Below are 22,495 nucleotides of genomic sequence, written 5' to 3' on the forward strand. Positions count from 1 at the left end.
GCATTTTGTTTTCCCCTCATGAAGTGGCTGAGATATACTCCATCTGGGGCTTGTCCATTTTAGAAATAAAGCCGAGATTTAGACGTGGCCCCACCTTGAGCTAAGAACAGAGTTGACACATCTTAAACAAAAGCTATGATGATACTGTTATCAAGTCCCCAACGTGGGAGTTAAGCCATTAAGGCCTGGCCACCGGCCACACGCTGGATCCAGCTTCTTAAGTCTGGAGTCATCAAATGTGGTGGTTGTGGGGGATGGGGGAGAGAGCACAACAGTAAAAGGGTTCTGAATGCACAGCCATCAGAAATTAATTCAGAAAGCACATAATGTACCTGACGTGTCTTTGGCGTCGCGCAGCCTTGCTCCATCGTGCATCTTGAGTGTACAACATGTGCACTTCGCACTGGGCCTACCATCACACCACACAATGCCAATTAAAATTCCTGAAACACATAAGCTCAGACTCACATTTTCAGTTTTACATGTGAACTGTTCTGCTCTGATAGGCATACACTGGTTTAATTATGGAGAATGGAGACTTTTGATACTTAACGTTTTCTTCCCATCATTTGTAGCATGTAAGGGTCAAGTAGGTGTGACTTTGGGTTGTATTGTGTTAGAGTGTTTGATTTTTAAAATTGCTATTTGAGTTGCTGACTTGGGCTTCGTAAAGAAAAAATGAGATGAATTTAGCTGGGATTAGAACAGAATTTCCATCAGTTTCTACAATGGCCCTACATATGCTTCTGCTGTTCTTACATGGCAGATATATGCAAAGCAGCATTCTCATCATTGACGATTATTAAATCAAAATGTCTTTCAATTCTGAAAAATACTGAAGATGCTTTATGTCCTTTAAATATTCATCCAAGGTCTAATTCTTATGTAAAAACCATTGCATATCCAACTTACTATGCAAATTCACTTTTTAATAAATGGTAAAATTATATATGCCAAAGAATTGAGGTGTTGGGTTTTTTGTAGTTTTTCAAGACAGGGTTTCTCTTTGTAGTTTTGGTGCCTGTCCTGGATCTCGCTCTGGAGACCAAACTGGCCTCGAACTCACAGAGATTCACCTGGCTCTGCCTCCCAAGTACTGGGATTAAAAGTGTGCGCCACCTGGCAGAATTGAGTTTTTTAATTTATAATTTATTATTAACTAATGGTTGATTTGCATACCTGAGACCACACAAAAGTTTCTTAGTTGAAAGGATTCACAAGTGAAGTAGGATTCAGAAGCCCTGGACTAGACAATGCTACAGCCAGCAGTTGGCACTCAGGGAAACCTTACTCCACATTAGCCCATTGCTGACATGATTACTTGTGACCTCAATGGAACTAGCCTGTCATGTTGTAAATGAAAATGTAAATTGGGGACTAAAGAGATGGCTCAGAGTTTAATTCCTGAGTTCAATTCCCAGCACCCACATAGTGGCTCACAACCATCTGTAATAAGAGCTGGCTCCCTCTTATGGCCTGCAGGGACATGTGCAAACAGAACATTGTGTACATAATAAATAAATAAATCTTTATTAAAAATGTAAATTGAAGTTGAGCCCACAAAGACAGATTAAACGGCAGAAGAACAATTGTTCTTTCTCTGAGACTGTGTATTAAACCCTCTCAGTTCACAGAAATATTTGAAGCCACATCAATGAAGGGGTCTTCCTTTCTTCTATATTCAAAACCACACAGCAAAGCAAAAACAACCCGTGAAGGTGATATTGTTGAGCCCTGAGCACATCCATGGCAGAAGTCTATGGCTTCTAGAGAGCCCACACCACACTGTATTTATTCTATAAGAACAAACAAATTCAGGAGCCAGGTGTGGTGGCACACGCCTTTAATCTTAGTACTTGGGAGACAGATACATGTGGATTATGAGTTCAAGGGCTGCATAGAGAGATCCTGTATAATTAAATTACTTAGTTAATTCTCCTTTGAATAAAATACATGATATATTTGTCCGTGTGTTAACTAGTTCTGGCAGCTGGGTGGTTGACCTCAGACACACAATTGTAGTCTAAAAACGGAAACTAAAATTTGACATAAAATTCACCTCCCATTTTTTACTTTTAGTCAGATGAAAAGCTAGCGGAAATGATAGTATCAGCTATTACATGGCCTGTTGCAACTTTTTTTAGAATATAAATGACCCCTCAAAAAGGAGAAATATTCCCCCCCTTTTTTTTAAAAAGTCTCTTTTTATTCAGAAAATAATATTGACTTAGTGTATAAAATGTAGCATTAAAGAAAAATAAGGAGAAAATAAACTATCACATTACTCAGAAGTGTTCAATTTTTTTTCTATTTCCTCCCAGGATTTTACCTTTATACTCATCCTGTTGACTTTAAAGATCACGCTATAAATAACATTTTGTGTCCTGCCTTTTTCTCTGAACTCTGTAACATAAATACTCTCCCAGGCTTTAGAGAATTCAGATACCCAAGACATTTTTTCGGTAAACCTAAATCGCCAAAAATCCAATATGGTACATTTGAATCAAGTGTAAATGTGAGTTAAACATATCAACAGAAGGGATGAAAATATGGAAGAGTGGAGGTTTCATTCTTTTTTAATTCTATTGTTAATAACTCAAATGGAGAACAGATTAACACCCCCACCCCCCCTTTTTGTTAAAGAACCATTCTTCAGATTGTAAGATTTCATCTTCAGTGGGAATGATCTGCCTCCCATCAGCTACCCGTCACAGGATATTTACACCTACACAGGGCTGTATTTGCTTTGCCAGACAAAATGAAAAGTATTGGGAATTACCCAGGGAAATATACCAAAGGATTCTTAGGGGCTCTTGAGTTTTACATTTTTTCCCAGTTACACTAGTAAAAAGGAATTTTGTGTCAAGACTTGACATGGAGTGCAGCTGCAAGCCTTTTGAATGTGCTCTGGTGAATTGGTTCTGCACCAACTACACTGTAGAAGATTCTAGAATTTCTGTGAATTTATTGGAAAGAACAGTTTTTAAAAGTCCAAATTGCTCTCTGCTCTGAGAATATAGACTTTTATTTCCTTACACTGTAGGTAAATGAAGATCCTTTGTATTGGTTTTATTTTAGTTTTGTTTTTTCAGAATGCCAAGTACCCAATTTAAATTTCTTTCTTTGAATGTTTCAACCCATTATTTTGGTGCAATTTGGAAACAACTGTACTGACTTTGGAAGACTTTCCCTTCCTACCTTAAGTAACATCTGTGAGGTTTTCTTTAAGTTGTATTAATGGTGACCAAGAACATCGATCATTAAAAGAAACGAGTGCCAACAGGGCCTTGAACTCTTCACCTCCATCAGCTGTAATGGAAAAAACAACCAAATGGACTGTCACATTTATTGTTAGATAGTAACGGGCTTTTAAAACCTTCCAAATCATAAAGATGCCTATATATTTATGGCTGTTTGTGCATGTAATTTGGGAGTTCATGGTCAGGCCACGCATAGCTGGTGCCCATGATCCTGTTTGACACAATTCAATTTTAAATGTACTTCAAATCTTTTCCCCTTGTCTCTGCGTAGGAAATCTCTTTGACTTTTGAATAGACCTCTTTCCAGTTGTCACAGAATGTTGTGATAAATCTCCACTGTCACTAACAGCAAACAGTACTAAGAAAAGGCTCCGTGGCATTGCCAGACATTTTTGTTGTTGTTCATGTGTGCCCTGGACAGGTGTCAGCAACGTAAGAAGTGTGGGCATTTTTCTTCTCCTATTAGCATGTCAGAATTCTTATTATACCGTCATCTCAAAAGTCATAAAAATCACATGATACATGTTGTAGATTCAGCACCAGGAAGGCAGCCGGAGTTTGGAGATGCTGAGAGAAAAACTCTCGGCCATTTCCATAACAAAGAGGCTTCCTAGAAACAGAAAAGGAAGCTTAGTTTGGAAGTTACTCCTTTTGAAACCCACTTGACCATTTGGGATCTGAGCTCAGGAAGGCTATGGGGAAGAACTTAAACCAAATTTTGATATCAAATGCAGAGATGGGGGTGAAATAAAATTTTATTGTCACTCTCCTTTTATTGCTTCCAATAAATACTTCCTACTTTGTGATTTTCCTGTATTGTGTTCGTTGGCAGTGAGCTGAACAGTCCTGTGTTTCCAATTAAGACTTGGATGGCTGGCTAAAGTTTGAGGTCATCACGGGGTGTGTCTCCCTCAGCTCCGCCAGCATATCCTGGGGAGAGAAAATGGAATCCTCCGTGTGACATAAAGCACAGCTTTACAAACAAATAGGTAGCTTTTGCAAGACGGTGGTGTCTGTGGGCTCTTTGCTTTCTTGGAGGAGCTGCAGGTGGTGGATATGCTCAGGTCATCTACAAAAGCATGACGTTGACTCAGAGCCTTGCGTAACAGTCTCCACTTGGACTCCCCTTGATGCCGTGCTATTTAGACAGTTGGAGAGGGGCCTGATAAGCCCTCCTTCCTGTGACCCGAGCATTTCCGGTTTGTTTCATCAAGTAGTATCTAATTGGCCCATCAGAAATCCCTGCTGTATGGTGGTCAGCAGCGGCCCCCTTTGTCGCTGAGCTCATCAGTTCTTCTTGGTCCTCATCCTGATTCAGTCCTTGGTGGCTCTTCATCTCTAGACGTGGTATTTCTTAGCCTCCTTCCAAGCAATGTCAAGCCCTGCTGCCTTCTCCATATGTCCTTCTTGACTTGGTCCTTTCCTGACTGTTCCTTAAAGGAAAACGTACCCAATGGGCTCTTTACTTATCTTTTTCTTGTATGCTTACATGCCCTGAGTGATCTTGCCCATTCGGAGCTTTGAACTGTTGACTGTAACCATCTGTAGGAAAACCCACTAAAGCAGATGAAAGCCTAGAGTGCAATGCCTTGTCTTCAGCTCACTCTGCATTTCATCTAGGTGATATTTATCGACAGTCATGTCCCAGCTTAGACATGAGGTCTGCAAGACATGTCCGTTGAGTGAAAACCTTGTTCCACATGCTCTTAATACAGCGCCTGCCCTGTTTCCTCCTCTTGGTGTTTATCACAGTTGCTATAATCACTGAGTTATCTGTATCTCCCATCAGTTAGAAGTCCTGGGAGGGAGACACAAAGTCTGACATGATCGTCTTTGTGTTCCAGGGTCTAGCCCAGTCCCTGACTCATGATAGTACTGAATAAATATTTACTGTATGAATGACTGAATGATCATGTCACAGGGGTGTTCTGAGAAAGCTGAGGACAGAGATGTATCTGAAGGCACGCCTTCCTCCTTGTGAGAGCGTCACCAGATTTTGTAGGTTAGAAAACTCTGTCGTTAGAGTTGTTGTGGCCAAGTTTCCTAGACACCCTGGCTCATACCATATAACTCATAAAAAAATGAGGTTGTAAGCACTGAAGAGAAAATTTAAGGAATTTTAGTGATGATTAAAGTATGTTGTAGAACGGTGCTATGGGACCTTACTTGGGAATGAAATATCACAAAATACAGCAATATTATGAGCATGCAAAAATATGTCTTTGTGTGGTGTCCTGGGAAGTCAACTCCTCCATGTAGGGGTTCCTCCTGGGTGTGCGATGGACTCTGGACTTACTCACCTAGCATTTGAAGCCCTGTACTTTTGACCATGTTGTCCTCTATAAAATTTATCATTGCAAAGCACATAATTTAGTTAAACAAGAAAAAGTTTTTTTAAAACCTCAGTACTTAAAATAAGTTTATGATTTTGTGTTGGGCCAAGTTCATGACTAGTCTGAGGTATGTGCAGCCCACAGGCCCCAGATTAGTTGAACCTCCTAGAATGTAGGCAGTAACAGGGAATCAGATGTCTCCTTTGGAACAAGAGACATTCCTAGAAATGTCACCTGGCATGCTCACTTTGACAGCACATACACTAAAACCGAAATGATGCAGGGAAGATTAGCATTGGCCTTACGCAAGAATGACATGCAAATTTGTGAAGCATTCTGTATTTTTAAGAAATTCAAAATCTAATACAATATCATTAAAACATCTCATGGGAATGTGCACTCATGTGCGTGCACACACACGTACACACGTATACACACACACACACACACACACACACACACACAATGTCACCTGGCAGTAATGAGCTTGTATCTACCTGTTGGATATGGTGAGGATCAGACCTGGATATGAGCATCTGGGAAAATGTGGTTAGGCCAGTGGGGATTTCAGGATCCCTTCTAATCCTGAGAATCTGGCCTTGCCTCACTCATTCAGCAACCTTTGAGAAAGTCCCTTTGCCCACTCTACTCCAAAGAAATCGCTCTGGAAAGAAAAAGCCAGGATAGCCCCAAAAGACACCACATCAAGTTGGGGTCCCAACTATTTTAAAGCCTGTTCTTGTGCTTCTGTCTAAAATGAACATTATTAACACCGTTACCCAGTAACTCTCCATTTTGATCATGTAGCCTTTCACTTTTGTGCCTCTGACTTTAGCTTAAACATGGCCCATGTCCTCTGCCGGGAACATTCCAACAAACTACTGTATCAAGTATACTGGGAGAGTTTTGCTCACTACCTGCGTCCTCGGATTTGGATTTGAAATCCCAGCTTGATTTTATAAAGGTTGTCTTGGAAATGCCATTAAATTCATCCCTCTACCCCCAAATCAGGATCACGCCCACCCCACTTGGAGAAGGGAAGAGTACAGTCACCATTGGACTGGTGCAGGCGCTGACCGCCCACCTGAACGTCAACTCCTTCGCCTGTCTGAGGCAGCCTTCCCAGGGACCCACTTTTGGAGTGAAAGGTACTTCTTTAGCAACTAAGCCAGTTTTCAGAGCAAAATTGGGGGAATAAAAGTTCAAACTGAACATGAGGCACAAAGATGGAATTAAATGTTTGCAAAAGAGCTGCGTGGTCATTCCTCTATCTCCTAAACACTCAGGACATAGCAGTCACCCCAAGTTGAACCTCCTAGTGCATAAAGGCATGCAGAGGTTGCTGCAGGATTAGGGAGGTCTTCCGTGGATCCCCAGGAAGCTGGTCCCTTGACACTGTTGCTCAGGCCTCCTGCCTCCAGCAGAGTCTTCTATATCATCCCCACCTCCTTTGCCAAGTGATGTTGAAACTCAGCCCATCTTATTGGTGCTTTATCATCCCGGCCACAGCGAAAGGTCTCTTCCTGTACACATATGAGCTCTTTAGGTCAGGCCCCAAGTCGCAGCTTGTGGGAGTTGTTATGCAGGGCCAAGGAGCTCTGGAGAGGAGACAACTGGCTGTGTGCAGAAAGAGCTGTGAGGAAATTCCTCCCTGGCTTAGCTGAGCTGATGTCTGGCACTTCCTCTTCATGACTCCTACTCTGTTGATTTATCATCAAGTCGTTCCTCGGCCCTTATTGCTGCAATTACTGAGTGCTCTTGGCAGTTTGGGGTTTTTAACTGTATTTTATTTATATCGCTGCTACAAATATTAATAATTCCTAACCCATTAAGTACCGACTCCTCCTGGAGGGCCATGCCTTATGAAGCAGGTTGAGCATGAGACTTAAAGCAGGGAGGCTAGCGTTCTAGTCATGGCTGGTGTCTCTCACCTCTGCAAGACCTATAGCGAATCTTAACATCTCTGAGGCACATCTACAAGTGAGGAAGGGCTTCTAGTACCAGGCTCATCTGGCTGTCGTGAGACTCAAATAACATGGAAAGAACATCCGGAGAACAGGGTGGACTGCAAAATGATGTATGTTTGTGGGAGACTGGTATCTTTAGCATAAGAACTAATCTTGGGAGGGATAAGCAGCCATCAGATGGATTGTCTGAAGCCTATCATGTTTACGTCTCAGGTATTCACGGGTGAGTATTTTTTGGTTTAGTTTTGTTTGGCTGTCATGGTGCTGAAGATAACTCCAGCAGCTTGGGCATGAAAGGGAAGACTGAGCCACACACACCCACGCCCCATGGGCAGCCATTTTTGTTTGGATGGACAGAACCTCTGGGCCTTAGCAAGCCTCCCCGTTGAGTATGAGTGGTGTCCTTAGATGTGTGTCTGTCTTGTAACTAAGTCTGGGGACTCACCTCACTGTACCTGCTGTCTTGTCTAGGAGGAGCTGCAGGTGGTGGATATGCTCAGGTCATCCCCATGGAGGAGGTAAGGCTGTGAGATGCTCACCTGAACACCTGACACTGGTGGCTACATATAGATATGTGTGTGCTGCTTGGTGTAAATATTCACATTACACTGATATACATATATTTTCCTATAACAAATGGATGCTAACCTAGTCCCTGGTTGGAGCCTTTTATGAATGAAATATAAAAGTATATGTATATATGTGTATGTATGTGTAGGCATGCACACACATGTGCACACACACCATACTGCTTTTCTGAATTCCAAAATGATTCTGTGTCCCCAAGCCTATGTGGACTCAAGCCTATTTTAGCTAAGACAGTGTTGTTCTGGGTCCCATCATTCATCTCTTAGACTGCCAAATTCAGAAAGAGATGAATGATTTGTTCTACTGATTTGAAGCCACAAATAAAATCATCTCAGAACAAAATGGGCCGAAGGACTCAATGGCGTTGATGCTTATTTCTCCAAGAACACTTCCTTCATCTTGCTTCCCTTATCCTCATGTCTCGTGAGGACTTGTTCACCTCAGCTCCACTCTCTGTATCAGCACCGCTCTCTCTCAGCATCAGCACCTCTCTCTCTCTCTCTCTCTCTCATCAGCCAGGCTCTCTGCATCAGCCCCACTCTGTATCAGCCCCTGCTCTCTGCATCAGCCTCGTGGATCAGTCCTGAAATCTCCCTAAGCTCTTGTCTGAGAAGGACACTCTCCTTCCTATTACCTTTCACTTCTGTGTGGTCTGAGAGATCATAGCAGGCCTTTGCTCCTACTTTGTAGTCTGTGTGACCGACCCCTCCTTATCAAGTTCCTTGGAGGTGCCCGTCCTGTCTTCCAAGTGGGTGCTGGGATGTAGGGTCTCATGAACGCTGAGCATGCATGTAACCACTGAGCTGTACTGGTATGCTGTTTTCTCTTGATTCTAAGACTTTTCCCATGCATGGGATGTTCTACCCTTCCTCTGTCCTCACTACCTTGCCTGAATTATGGTCCCAAGATTCTCCTTCACTCCAAAAGTCCCTCATTCTCCTTCACAAGGTAGGAGAATCCAAGGCCTGAAGGCCAAGTTAGGATGAAGAACAAGGAACATGCCAGGGAAGCAGGGGTCGAGGTTTAACTAGCAAATATGGAGAGAGCAATGGTGCTCATCTACTCATCTGCACGGGTCTTCAACGCCATGGCTCAGTGTAGGGGTACGCAGAGGCAGGCAGGTTGCCCCCTTGAAGCTGGGATAAACTGTGTGTCTGCTCCATCTGTATTCACAGCTTGTACCACAATGCCTGCCATATAGTGGGTATTGATTGACCAGATTCCATACACAGGCATCAGAGACTCAAGAGTTGTATGGAGAAATGTTAGATTGAGTTCTAGACGGGCCAAGGAATTAAAGGCATTAGATTGAAGAGTACCACTCTTGTGAAAAATGAGGTAAGGCATTTGTCGTCAGAGAAACTCTATAAGGAGACAGAAAAGGGCTTTGCCTGTTCAGGAACCACATGATGTCACTGAACTTGGCCAGAATACATGGCCAGGGCACGTAGACCAAGGAAGCTGAGGCAGAGGAGTAGGCATGAATGAGCCAGCCCTCATAGCCAAAAGGTTAGGTCTGACTTGAAGGGTCATAGTCAGCCATTGGAGGATCTTGAAAGGAGATTAATAGGGTTACACTGGGTTTTGTGTAATAATGTTAATAATTTCAGTCACGAACAAAATGTAGGATAGAGCTTTCCACTTGTGCTTCATGTAGGTATTCAAAATGTTACAGATTTTGAAGCTCTGGATTTTCAGATTTGGAAGTTAGAGATGTGAAACCCATAATAACTTTTCCTTGAAGATTTGCAAGGGCCCACAAGATAGATGGCTCAGCATTTAAAGGCACTGGCCAGTCAAGCCTAGACCCTGATTCAAGCTCAGAACCCAAGTAAAGGTGAAAGGAGACCAGTTCCGTGAAGTTGTTCTCTGACCTCCACACGCATGCCATGCCATGCCCACACCCCTCCCTCCACCATATACATACATGATAATAAGTAAAATTTGAATACATTAACTTTAAGAATTAAAGTTTTCAAATTATGAGTGTGTTGATTCTATAGACAGTAATTATGTGTTAATACAAAACTAGCTTTCAGTAATGTTTTCTCTTATTTCATTTTTTCTATCAAAGTCTTGTTTCATTCCCAAGTGTATTTGATATAGTACAGTTTCCTAAATAATGAAGTGGTACAAATAATAATTAGAAATGAAGAAACCAGTCATTAAGCCCATTAAAATGTGTCATCTTTAACCTGAGGATGGAGGAATCTGTGATAACCTCAAGAGTTCTTTAACATCAAGTGGGAGGCCTTGACCTTGATTTTCTAATGTCGGCCATCTTGTCTTGGCTCTTGATAAAAACAGATAATTAGCATTCCACTTATTAATTCAGGCAGTCCTTGAAAACTGTCCTATCTGTATGATACAAATAGAAAGATATGACATTTCCTTTCTAGTTCAATCTTCACCTGACTGGGGACATCCACGCCATCACTGCTGCTAATAACTTGCTGGCTGCGGCCATCGACACAAGAATTTTACATGAGAGTACTCAAACAGACAAGGTGAGAGGTGGCCTTGTTAGCCATCTTGGAGCTTTTACTCGTGGGTTCTTGCATCCTTGAGGATTTCATGAAAGACTTTTACAGCCCATTTGTTCTGAAATTGTATTCAACATTTGGTGAATTTTATCCATATCCTCACTTCCAGAGGAAGAGAGCTACATGTCAATCAGGTTCTCAAGATGGTTGATGATCACTGCAGAGCAGCTGGGAGAATTGTGAATATAATGAATAGGCCAAATGTTATTTGAGATGAGTCTTTTAAGTTTTAAAGATCTTTGGTACATCATTTGTTTTCACTACGGTCCATTCTAAAGTGGATTGAACTTTTGGGGAAGGGGGATTTGGGGCTTCCAGTACTGGGACTCGAACCCAGGGCTTCGTGCATGCTGTGCAAGAGCTGGACCATTAAGTGATAGCCACAGCCAGCCATTTGTGAGACTGAAATTACATGCAGCAATCATGCAATGTGAAAGAGCTTAGAGGCCCTTTCTGCCTTCATAGGCGTGAAAGTGTGTCCAACTCACAGCTCACAGCTGTTAAACCAACTCACAGCTGAAAGTGACTGAGTTCTGGGAGTTTATTCCTCACAGGCAGAGGTCGTAGGTGAGAGAGTTACTTCCTGGCATGGTTTGCCATAAGGGTTCTGAGGTTTTCAGTGATAATGATCCCCTGGTGAACCTTTCAAACAGAATTCAGATAAGTATTTGATAAGTTGTAAGGGTACAGACCAGATAGGCTTATGCAAATTCTCCGTAATGTGCATCATTTCCATTTTACCGTGTTTTATTAAAATGACAGAATTTAAGCCTAGATTGTTTCTATTAGCGCTCAAGTATCAATAGAGTCTGTTTGGCTATAAATGTAATGCACTCTGTCCATTTATGCACACAAAGTCTCATGGCCGAGCCTGACGCTCTGCTGTATCGTTTTCTCCTCTTAGGCGCTGTACAATCGGCTGGTTCCCGTAGTGAACGGAGTCAGAGAATTTTCAGAAATTCAACTTTCTCGCCTGAAAGTAAGTTTCCAGTTAGTAGTGGTTTTTTTCAGAAGAGAACATTTGGACTGGAGAGATGGCCCAGCAGTTAAGAGTCCTGGCTGCTCCTCCAGAGGACCTGGGTTCAATACCCAGCACCCACATGGCAGCTCACAGCTGTCTGTAACTCCAATTCCAGGGGTTCTGGCATCCTCACACAGACAAATGCAGGAAAAAACACCAATGCACATAAAATAAATAAATAAGTCTTTTAAAAAATAGACAAAGAACATTCTAGAAACTTGACTTGGCTTTCAGATACTCTTTTGGTTATTAAACTCCAGATCTGTGGTCCCAACCTTTCTAATGCTGCAAAAACTTGAATACAGTTCCTCATGACGTGGTGACCCCCAACCATACAAATAATTTCTTTGCTATTTCATGAGTGTAAGTTTGCTACTGTTATGAATCATAATGTAAATATCTAATATACAGGATATCTGATACGTTAACCCCCAAAGGGGTCGAGACCCACAGGTTGAGAAGCACTGCTCTAGAGAGTGTTAACTAGGATTATCATACGCAGGGAAGTCCACAGATGAATCCCCACACCAAAGAAGGGGGGAAGTGATAACTCATATTTTTTTTCCTTTTTAAAGGTCATATAGTTTAAGAAAGCTTGTTTACATTTGTTGGTTAAGTGCTGGACGGAAGTCAGTGCAACATAGTTACCTTTTAGAGCTTTATTGAGAGAGAGAGAGAGAGAGACAGAGAGACAGAGACAGAGAGACAGAGAGACAGAGAGACAGAGACAGAGAGACAGAGACTACAGGGGGGGGGTACGGAAGGAGATAGTGGAAGAAGAGAAGGGGCACACAGAGGGCCTGACCGCTTTTTAGGCTGGGACACCGTCACAGGCTGATGACGTAATTAAGGACAGAATCCTTACAACCCTTTCTTCTGCTTATTTTGTGTGTGTGTGTGGAGGTCAAGGACAGCTTACGGAGGTCATTTCTCTCCTTCCTCCAGGGATTGAGTTGTTGGATTTGGCATCAAGCACTTGGCTTGCTGACCGTGTCCCCAGCCCAAATGATCCACTTCTCTGGGGCTCCGTTTCTTCATGTGTGAGGTGGGAGGTGTGCCTTCGAACCTGGGAGCCCTAGTTAGCTCACACGTCAGGTTTTATGCAGCCTTCCCTTTCTGAAGGGAAATGTTTTCCATTTGTAAAAGTTCTAAAGAATGGGAAGACAGCCTTGGCTATCCATCACTCAGGTTTGTTTGTTTTGGATTGGGTTTTTTGTTTTTGTTTTTGGTTTTTGTTGGTTTTTGTTTTTGCAGGACGATCAGTACTAACCATTGTATTTGAAAAAGCCATCTTAATTCTTTCCCATATGTTTCCTGGTGCTATTAGCTGCTTCTGTCCTATTAATCATTTTTTAAGGGAATAAGAAACAAAAAGCACCTTTATGATATAATTTATAACCATTAGTTGGCATTAAGTATATTTCTAGTACAGTTTTTTGGGATATTTTATTTACAGAATTAAATCCATTAAAGCTTTGTGTTGCTTTGACTTTATTTATTTTTTGAGACAGCTTCTCATATAGCTCAGCCCCAAACTCCTGATCCTCCTGCCTCTCTGTCTCCTAAGAACTGGGATTGCATGAATGAACCACCACACCCAACTTAAAATTTTTAATTCCTTTTTCCAAGTGAAATAGAAAATTATTCCTTTGAAACTTAGACAGGCACTTCATTCCGGACATGCATTTGAAAAGGCCAATGAAGCCAGGTGGTGGTGCTGGTGCATGCCTTTAATCCCCGCAGAGGCAGGAGGTTCTCTGAGTGGGAAGCCAGCCTAGTCTACAGCGTGAGTTCCAGGACAGCCAAGGCTACACAGTCTTGAAACCCTGTCTTGAAAAATCAAAAAGAAAAAAGGAAAAGAAAAAGGCCAATGAAGTAAAGCATCCATGGTGACAGTTGGTCATTCACCTTGGGCTCAGTAGTCAGGGTCACCAGTGGGTGGCACCAGCCTTGCAGAAGCAAGTACATGTGTTCACTGTGCACTGCTGACTGAACCCCATTTTCAGAGCATCATTTTAGGGTATCCACAGATCCCCACTATCTTCCACTTGTAGAAAACACGCTGATATGGCTTCACCTAACCCACAGTTCACTCCAGGTTTTGTTTTTTGCAAGGACTTTACTAATTATGGGGATGATTTTGTTTGGGTCTGGCTCCTTGTTCCTTCTTGTTCTTATGGCATTTCTCTCCAATTAGAAACTGGGGATAAATAAGACTGATCCAAGCACGCTGACAGAGGAGGAAGTGAGGAAGTTCGCCCGCCTCAACATTGACCCCTCTACCATCACATGGCAGAGAGGTAGGTACTGGGAAAGCCAGGGGGCGCTTGGGGCCAGACTGGGAGGATGTGTTTGAGCCCCATCTCCCTTTTTTTTTCTTATTAAGAAAATTTTTATTCACTTTACATACCTATCACAGATTCCCCCCTCTTCCTTCTTCCCACCTCCCCAGTCTTCCCCCCCAACCCATCCCCCATCCCTACATTTCCCAAGTCAAGGTCTCCCATAGGGAGTCATCAGAGCCTGGCACACTCAGCTGAGGCAGGTCCAAGCCCCTCCCCCCTGTATCAAGGCTGTGCAAAGTGTCTCACCCTAGGCACTGGGCTCCAAACATCTTGCCCATGCACCAGACCCCGATCCCCCAGGCATGCCTGGGGCCCCCCCAAACAGTGAGCCCCCTCTCTTAAGTTCAATTAGTAAACACTCAATCTTACACACAGCCACCTTACCTGAGCTTTATACTCTCACCTTCCGTTACTGTCCTTTCCTAACACCTCTCTCTAAACTCAATCCTGTTCACTCCCTCCTCTTCCAAAGTGAAGGGCTGTGGTTGGAGCTCAGTGGGAGAGTTCTCTTCTAGCACGTGCAAAGCTAAAACACCACAAAGTAACACAACCTTCTCCAAATGTTAGGGTTTCTATTGCTGTGAAGAGACACAATGACCACGGCAACTCTCATAAAGGAAAACATTTAATCGGGGAGGCTAGTTTGGAGTTCAGAGGTTTAGTCCATTATTGTCATGGTAGGTGACATGGCGGCGTGCAGGCTGACATGGTGCTGGAGAAGGAGCTGGGAGTTCTACATCTCAATCCCCAGGCAGCAGAAGCAACTGTGTATCACACTGAGCAAAGCTTGAGCAAAGGAGACTTCAAAGCCCACCCCCACAGTGACACACTTCCTCCAACAAGGCTACACCCACTCCAATAAAGCCCCATCTTCCAATAGTGCCATTCCCTATGAGTTTATGGGGGCAAATTACACCAAATGTGTAAGGGAAATCTTTTCTTCCTAAATCTGCATTTTAAAATGTTTTTAAAGCAGGATCTCTCTTTGTCCTGATGAGTTCTCTTCCCCTAAGCCTAGTTTGTTCCTCTCCATTTTTTTTTTTTTAAAGAAGTATATTTTACAATATTCTTTGTTACATTCAGGATCTCAGTTGGGAGGGACATGGAATAACAAAAGATATACATTGGGCCTAAAGCCTACTTTTTAAAAATCTTTTGTTTTGCCTGTGTGTATGTGTATATACTATACATGTACAGTGCTTATGAACACCAGAAGAGGATGTCAGGTCTGGAGCTGGAGTTACCCGCTGGCCATGTGGGTACTAAGCTAGAGCTGGGTCTTCTGCAAGAGCAATAAGTGCTCCTAACTGCTGAGCCACCTCTCAGCCCCTCTTTTTTATTTTGACTGGGGCGTGGGTGTGTGTGGATGTGGGTGTGCTCAAGCATGCATCTCCTCATGGAGGCCAGCAGTTGACATTGGCTGTCTTTTTGAACCTATAGTTAGACTGGCCGGCCAGAAAGCCCAAAGGCTCCTCCTTTCTCTGCTTCCCCGGTACAGGGGCATTGCTACTTTTATTTGAGTGCTAGGGATCAAACTCAGGTTCTCTTGTTGTATGGCACACTTTATCAGCTGAGCCATCTCCCCAGGCCCTTCTGGTTTTGAAACAGTCTGGTGATATTTTGTGTGTGATTTTGTGTGTGATCTAACAAATAAAGCTGGCCTGAAAAATCAGAGAGACAAAAGAGCAAGCCACAGCCACCACCTCTTACCTCGCCAACTCCTTAGCCTCAGAGAGTGAGCTCCTGTCTCCTCCCACCTTATATTCCTCTCTCTGCCCAGCCGTATCACGGAGCTAAGCCACTAGTTAGCCATAGAGGTTGGGCAGTGATGGCACACACCTTTAATCTCAGCACTCGGGAAGCAGAGGCAGATCGGCCTCTGTGAGTTCAAGGCCACCTTGAGCTACACAAGATCGATCCAGTCTAAAAGAGAAACAGAGCCAGGCAGTGGTGGCTCACACCTTTAATCCCAGCACTAGGGAGGAGAAGACAGAAAGTGATATGGCAGAGAGAAGAGTATAAGATGGGAAGAGACAAGAGATCGCTCTCTTTCAAGCTGAGAAGTTGGTGAGGTAAGAGGTGGTGGCTGTGGCTTGCTCTTTTGTCTCAGATCTTTCAGCATTTACCCCTGTATCGACTCTGGGTTTTTATTATTCAGACCAATTAGGATTCATGCTACAGACAAGGTCTTGTGATGTAGCTCTGGCTGGCTTCAAACTTGCTGCATAGGCCAGGTTGACCTGGAATTGGCCTCAATCCTCCTGTTTCTGCCTCCCTCCCGAGAGTGTTAGAATTACAGGTGTGTTTTCAGCTCCGGCAATCACACGCTGCACAGATAGCCTCGGTTCTCCCTCCTCCTTCCTTACCTCCCTCTTGCTGACATCCCTTCCTCTCCCTGGCTTTTCATCAGGTCACTTCAGTGGAACAGTGGGCAAAGGACTAACCAGGGAAGTCAGCCTGGAGAGTAGCCGCCACTCTGCTTAGCTTTGTGGCCTTGAACAGGTGTCCCTGCTCTGTGTTCTAGAGCTTTAAATATAGTCATGGAGATGATGATGATGTCTGTACTTCACAGGAATGTGGCAAGCTCAGCTGATAAACCCTATAGGCCACCGAAATGATGGATGACATGTATTCCTGGACTGAATGTCTCAGACCTGTCCCCCATTCTCTCAATTCTGTTCTCTTTCGGAATATGTTTAATCAATGCCTGAATTATAAGTTCCCTTTTAGCACATTCTCCTGTTTGCAGCTGCATCCCTTAGTTCAGTAGGTTCCTAATGCACCAGCCTGTTACTTCACCAGTCAGAAGCCTCAGGAGTTCCCATCCTGGTCCATCAGATTACCATTAGTCTGTCACTCGGGACTTGTGGTGCCTAGTTTTTGTCTTCTCTCCTCCAGGGGCCTGCTTCACCCTCTTGCCACCCTTTTCTTGGCCATAACCATCCTTAGCCCATCTCTTTTCTCGGTCAGTCTTCCTTGCAGACTCAGCCAGCCTCCCACCCTTCCTGAGCTGTCTTCTCAATAGCCCATTCTGCCAAGCCAGTAAGAATCTCCCAGCAGGCCTTGCAGCCAAGAGACAAAGGGAGACCAGGCAGACAGTCTTCTCTCTTAGCTCTACAACATTCGAGCTTTACAACTTTTGATTAAACCACTTCCTCAGTTTCTTCATCTATACAGAGTAGTAGCCCTTTTCCAGAGCAGCCAAGACCAGCGGAGTTCCAAACTTCAGAGGTTTGGTGGTTTGGGCGGATAGCGCAATAATGACAGCCAAGCCTAAGCACCAAGTTCATCTGTTGTATTTACATCTCCCACTCTTAGCCTAAAGGATGTTTTATAGATTATTTTAAATAATTCTGTACATGAAACTCTTTCAGGCTGTGGGCTTTTCCACTAGCAGTATTATATTAACACTCAACAAGGTTTAGATTTTGGATGCCGAACCTGCAGTAACATCAGCTTCCCTCCGGGAAGGCTCCACTGAAATGTGAACACACGTAAACGCAGAAGCACTTCCCCCCGGGAAGCACTTCCCCCGTGACCCTTTGCAGGTCACAGCTGTGTTATGTTGTTTCTCTGCGGTCTTTGTCTCCTAAGATCCACTTAAAATCTCCTTGAGCACTCTTGCAAGGATCCATTTTTTATTTTAAAACAAATAATACTATCATAGAGATTTTGTCAATGTGAAAAAAAAAATGAAGTGATATTTCACAATGCTGAATGACTGCTAATCATAGTTTTGGGTGTATCCAGTTTTTCTGTACAGCTCTCTTACCATTTATTTGTGTGGATTTTACTTCCTACACAATTCAATTACAACCCAAGCATGTTCTACTTCATTAGCTCTTTCTTGGGATGGTTTATTCATTTATTGTTTCTCATGGTGGTAGAGATTTAACCCACACAGCCTTCGGCATGCAAAGCATATACTCCGCCTCCAAGCTATATTCCCACTACCTGGGCTGGTCATTTGAAATGACTCCAGAATAGTCCTTTGGGGATGAGCTATGACTTATTCATGCCACAAGTCTAAATTAGACCAACAAACAGTATTTTAAACAGCTAACCTGAATATTTTCAGCATTTTAGTGGGGCATTATTTTTTTCTAGAATTTTTTTTAATCTAGAAGGCTCTATTATTAACATGCCATTTGTTTGCAAAATGTGCAGTCAACCGTTCAAAGCTTTCTCTGAGTTTGTGTTCCTCTTTAAATTGTTTTTTTGGGGGGCCTTTTAGTAAAAGAAAAATTAGGCGATGGAATATTTTCAACCATATGTGTGGCTCTGCTGAAAAAGAAATTCTCAGGCCAACTGGCATCCTTGCACATCTGTACCTGCGCCCCAACCTCAGAAATCATGACATATCACCTCTTTGATGAGCATGCAATTGGTTTCTCTGCGTGAAGACAGGAAAGATTGGAATGCTCTGTGGTTACAAATCAATTTTAGTGGAAGTGACAATTTCAGAAGTTATCCCAGGAAAATCCAGACTTCCATTGCTGTCCGGGGCGCTAGAGGAAAGCAGACTTGATTGCTGAGGACCAGCCACCTGGGCCAGAGGAATTCAGGCTGAAATGTGATAGGGAATTTGGTTCTGACTAGTGAGTTAGTTTGAGAAGGAGGACTCTTCATAGCTGAACAGAGTACATTTACTGGTGGAGTGCTCTGGCTTTGAGTGAGGACAAGTACAACCCAGGTGATGGAGTAGAGCTTAAGATGCTGGACTGTTCCGGAAGCATGTCACAGAGGCAGGAAGGGAAGCTTATCTCCAAGCATGTAATATCCTCCAGGGGCCAGCAAACTAGGCTTCATTACATTGAGTGCCCCAAAGCCCCTGCCTCTTAGACAACGCAGCTACCCGGAAACTTAGAGACTTGCCTTCTTCCACACAAGTCCATCTCCCCGTCACGAGCCAAGGGCCCACCAGCCCTACTCAGTGTCAGTCTCTGCTTCCCCTCTGCTCTAGATACCATGCCTCTGCTTCTCAACCGTAGCCCAATGGCATTATGGGAAGAGGATGCCATGTCTTCTGCGGAAGACAAATAATGATCCTGCCCTGGTATGGCACCTGTACCTGCCCTTCAGTTCCTGGGCTGGCATTGGTTACTTGAAGGATCAGGAGTGCTCCGGGTGTTCTCTGAACATCGTCAACATTGTAGCTAAAAAAACTACTTAGAGCAAGAAAAAAAAATTAAATAAACCCATCAACCCCCAAGTCCCACTGCCTTCCTTCCATGCATGTGCTCTGGTGTGCCTCTCCTCTCTGGAAATGCCACGAGTCAGAGGCTGGTGCCCAGTGCACCTTCATGTCCCTGCCTAGCCAGCGCAGGGCTGAGCACAGAAGAAGCCCTCAGAACCTGCTCTGGGAAGGAATGAGGATGTAGCATATGTTGCCTTTTGCTCTGTCACCTAGATGCCAGCTGTGTGTTCCTGTTGCTTTCTTAGGGCTTTAGCTACATCTGTGTCGTGTGGGTTGGACTTGAACCTGCACATCTTCTCTCATGTGTCACTAGTGCTGAATTCACACAGCTCTTTCCCTGGGCGGAAGTATCATGGTAGGTCACAACGCTCTACTGAGGCATTACGAAAAGCAGTGTCCTTTGGATGGTGCAGTAGTTTGATCGAACCCTCTTGCTTGTCTTCCCTTTATCAAACTAAAATTTGAATGCTCCGCTGTTGACTTTAAATACATTTGATGGGGACATGACCTCAGTCTGTGACCAAGAGTATTGATGGACAACACAGCAGAAAAGGAGATGGTTCTGTTGCATGGGACTCTGTGCCTAGCATCGTGGGAGTAAATATAGTGGCTGGTGACACCGTTTGAGATGTAGGCCTTTGACCTTGAAGGTGTTCTGCTTCAGGCTTAAAAAATAAAAGTGGAAGTATATATATATGGCTGTGAGTGTATTTGAGTGTGTGTGTTTGTGAGTGTGTGTGTGTGTGTGTGTGTGAGTGTGTGTGTGTGTGAGAGAGAGAGAGAGAGACAGAGACAGACAGACAGACAGACAGACAGACAATGGTGGCAGCAGCTGGGGTGAGGGCCCAAGAGGGGTTTGTGTGTCATTAGGAAGATGAATGGTCTCCATCCTACAGATACTCCTGGTTCCCAAATACATAATCTCTGTTTTCTGTTTTCATTGGTGGCATGTTATACATTTAGTAAGCTGGATCTCAGTTGTTGCTGTGAACAGCCCTGCCGTTTTAAATCACAAAGTTGAGGGAAGTGTCTCTTCTGCCTTTCTTGGCATTATAAATTGGGTTTTTTCTAAGCCTAATAGTTTTCACAGATATTCTGAACTGATGCGGTTCACACAAGCAAGGGCTGTGTCTGATCTAATTACAGTCAGCCTCCCCCGTGTGCTCTGTTTTCCTTTGGCTTTTCTTTTTATTGTGGTTAAAATATGCATGACGCAAAAGTTACCACGTTAGCCATCCGTAACTGTACAGCTGATAGCGTTAACTGCATCCACAGTGATTGCCTGGTCACCGTTGACCATACCCAGAGCTTAGCATCATCCCCTACAGAAGCCCTAGACCAGCGGTTCTCAACCCAATGAACATGACCCCTCAATACTGTGCTGACCCCCAACCAATTACTTTTGTTGCTACTTCATACCTGTAATTTTGCTACTGTTATGAATCATAATGTAAATATCTGATATACAGGATGTCGGATGTGTGACTCCCGAAGAGGTCTCCGACCCCACAGGTTGAGAACCACTGCCCTAGACCCATGAAACAGTAACATCTCTTCTGCTGCTGACCCTGGCTGTTCTGTTTTCTATGTCTGTGGATTTGACTACTTTTGGTCTCTCATGGAGGGAGAACCATACAGCATTTGCTCTTCTGTGTCTGCATAGTATTTCAAATATATGTAGAGCAGACATCAAAATGCTCATTTTATGGTGTGTAAGATTACATTGTGAGTCAGTCCATTTATCTATTGGTGGAAACATCAGTTGCTTCTACTTTCTGGCCACTGTGAATGAGCATGAACACATACACATCTGTTCAGGTCTCTGTGTTCAGGCTTTTTGGATAACACATAGGAGTAGAATTACTGGGCCATTTCGCTGTTACATATATGAGAAACCAAACTGACTTCTCCTTGTCACTTAGATGTCCATGTAAAATACACTCTCAGAACTACTTGTCCTTGCTGCCTAATCAAAAGCACCCCAGCCAGCCCACGGTCACCTGACCCACTGTCAATAAGACACTTACCACTAGCCTATGGTTTTTCTCACTCATTTGATTCCTCCGATGAAGTCAGACTCTTGTTTCCTGTTCCTTCCTCACCATCTCCCAGCATGGTCAGTCCGTATTCGTTGACTGAATAACCGACCTGTTCTCTTTCAGTATTGGATACCAATGACCGATTCCTGAGAAAAATAACCATTGGGCAGGGAAGCACAGAGAAAGGATGTTCCCGGCAGGTAGGTGGCGCCATCTTCCCGGAAGTGTCTGCCCTTCCTCACCTTGGTTTCCAGTCTTTGCTTTTTGCTTCTGTTCCCCCAGCAGCAACCCCGGTGGTGCTCTCCCACTGTCTCAGGTGGGTTTCCAGTTGCTCTGCCGATCTAGGACTGGAGGGTATCAGGATTGCTCTGGAAATGACAGCGTTGGGAGGCAGGAAGTTTCCAGTGTCCTCTTCCGAGTGCTTTTGGCTGTGTTTCTAGGCATTTGGGAACGTCCCATAATACAACTGTGTAACAATGGAAAAGTGAAAGTCTCAGATACACCACTCCAGTTTCATAAACCAAACGGCAAACACCTACTTATTAGATTTAATAGTATGGAGGATTTTTTCAAAGGACAATAGCTTATTACTCAAAAGCAGACAATGTGGGGCAAAAATTATGAGCTCTGCCTCCATTTAATGGGTCTCTGATGTGGGATAGTGGCACTTAGGAAATATAAATTCACTCCATAATTTTTTAGCCAGGCACAACAGCCTTCTAATTTTTTTTATAGTAAACTTTCTTTGGAAAGTTTTTTTTTTTTTTTAATTTATGGGCTTTACATTAAATTTTTATTAGTGGAAAAAGTTACTTTTATGATAATAGCCATTTCTCATACCAAATGGATTTGGGTACTTTTGATAGATTTTGAATTAAAAAGGGAGTGAGAGGAGATCACTCAGTGAGTTAAACTCTTTCTGTACAAGCATGAAGGCTGGAGTTCAAGTTCCCACGCCCTCACTTACGTTGGACAGGCACGGGGCCCCGCTTGTGACCCAAGCACTTAGGAGACAAAGATGAACTACTCAGAGCCAGCCAACTATAACTGATAAGCTCTGGGTTCAGCTGAGAGACCCTGCCTCACTGTGTAAGATGGAGCGTGATCAAGGAAGACACTCCTTAACTCACACACATGTACACATGCATACCATACACACACATTCATGGGGCGGGGGGAGAAAACTGAATGTGGAGTTAGAT

General features: G+C 43.5%; 1 protein-coding gene and 1 non-coding gene across 3 annotated transcripts in view; both read left to right on the plus strand.

Annotated features, from left to right (window-relative positions):
• The window catches only part of Mthfd1l (methylenetetrahydrofolate dehydrogenase (NADP+ dependent) 1 like), a 189,369-nt gene that overhangs the window by 50,258 nt on the left and 116,616 nt on the right, over positions 1–22,495 (plus strand). Inside the window, exons 12-17 of one of the 2 annotated variants that reach the window (XM_036169039.1) lie at positions 6,605–6,741; positions 8,032–8,078; positions 10,548–10,655; positions 11,596–11,670; positions 13,910–14,012; positions 21,417–21,493. In XM_036169039.1, the coding sequence (XP_036024932.1) occupies positions 6,605–6,741; positions 8,032–8,078; positions 10,548–10,655; positions 11,596–11,670; positions 13,910–14,012; positions 21,417–21,493 (547 nt within the window). The remainder of the gene's footprint in view (positions 1–6,604; positions 6,742–8,031; positions 8,079–10,547; positions 10,656–11,595; positions 11,671–13,909; positions 14,013–21,416; positions 21,494–22,495) is intronic. The other variant, XM_036169040.1, reaches the window with a different exon arrangement.
• LOC118570746 lies at positions 5,833–5,939 on the plus strand. Its single transcript, XR_004943238.1, has one exon. It is a non-coding gene; the product is annotated as a U6 spliceosomal RNA (small nuclear RNA).

The sequence above is a fragment of the Onychomys torridus genome, chromosome 19 (genome assembly GCF_903995425.1).
Source record: "Onychomys torridus chromosome 19, mOncTor1.1, whole genome shotgun sequence".
Lineage (NCBI taxonomy): Eukaryota > Metazoa > Chordata > Mammalia > Rodentia > Cricetidae > Onychomys > Onychomys torridus.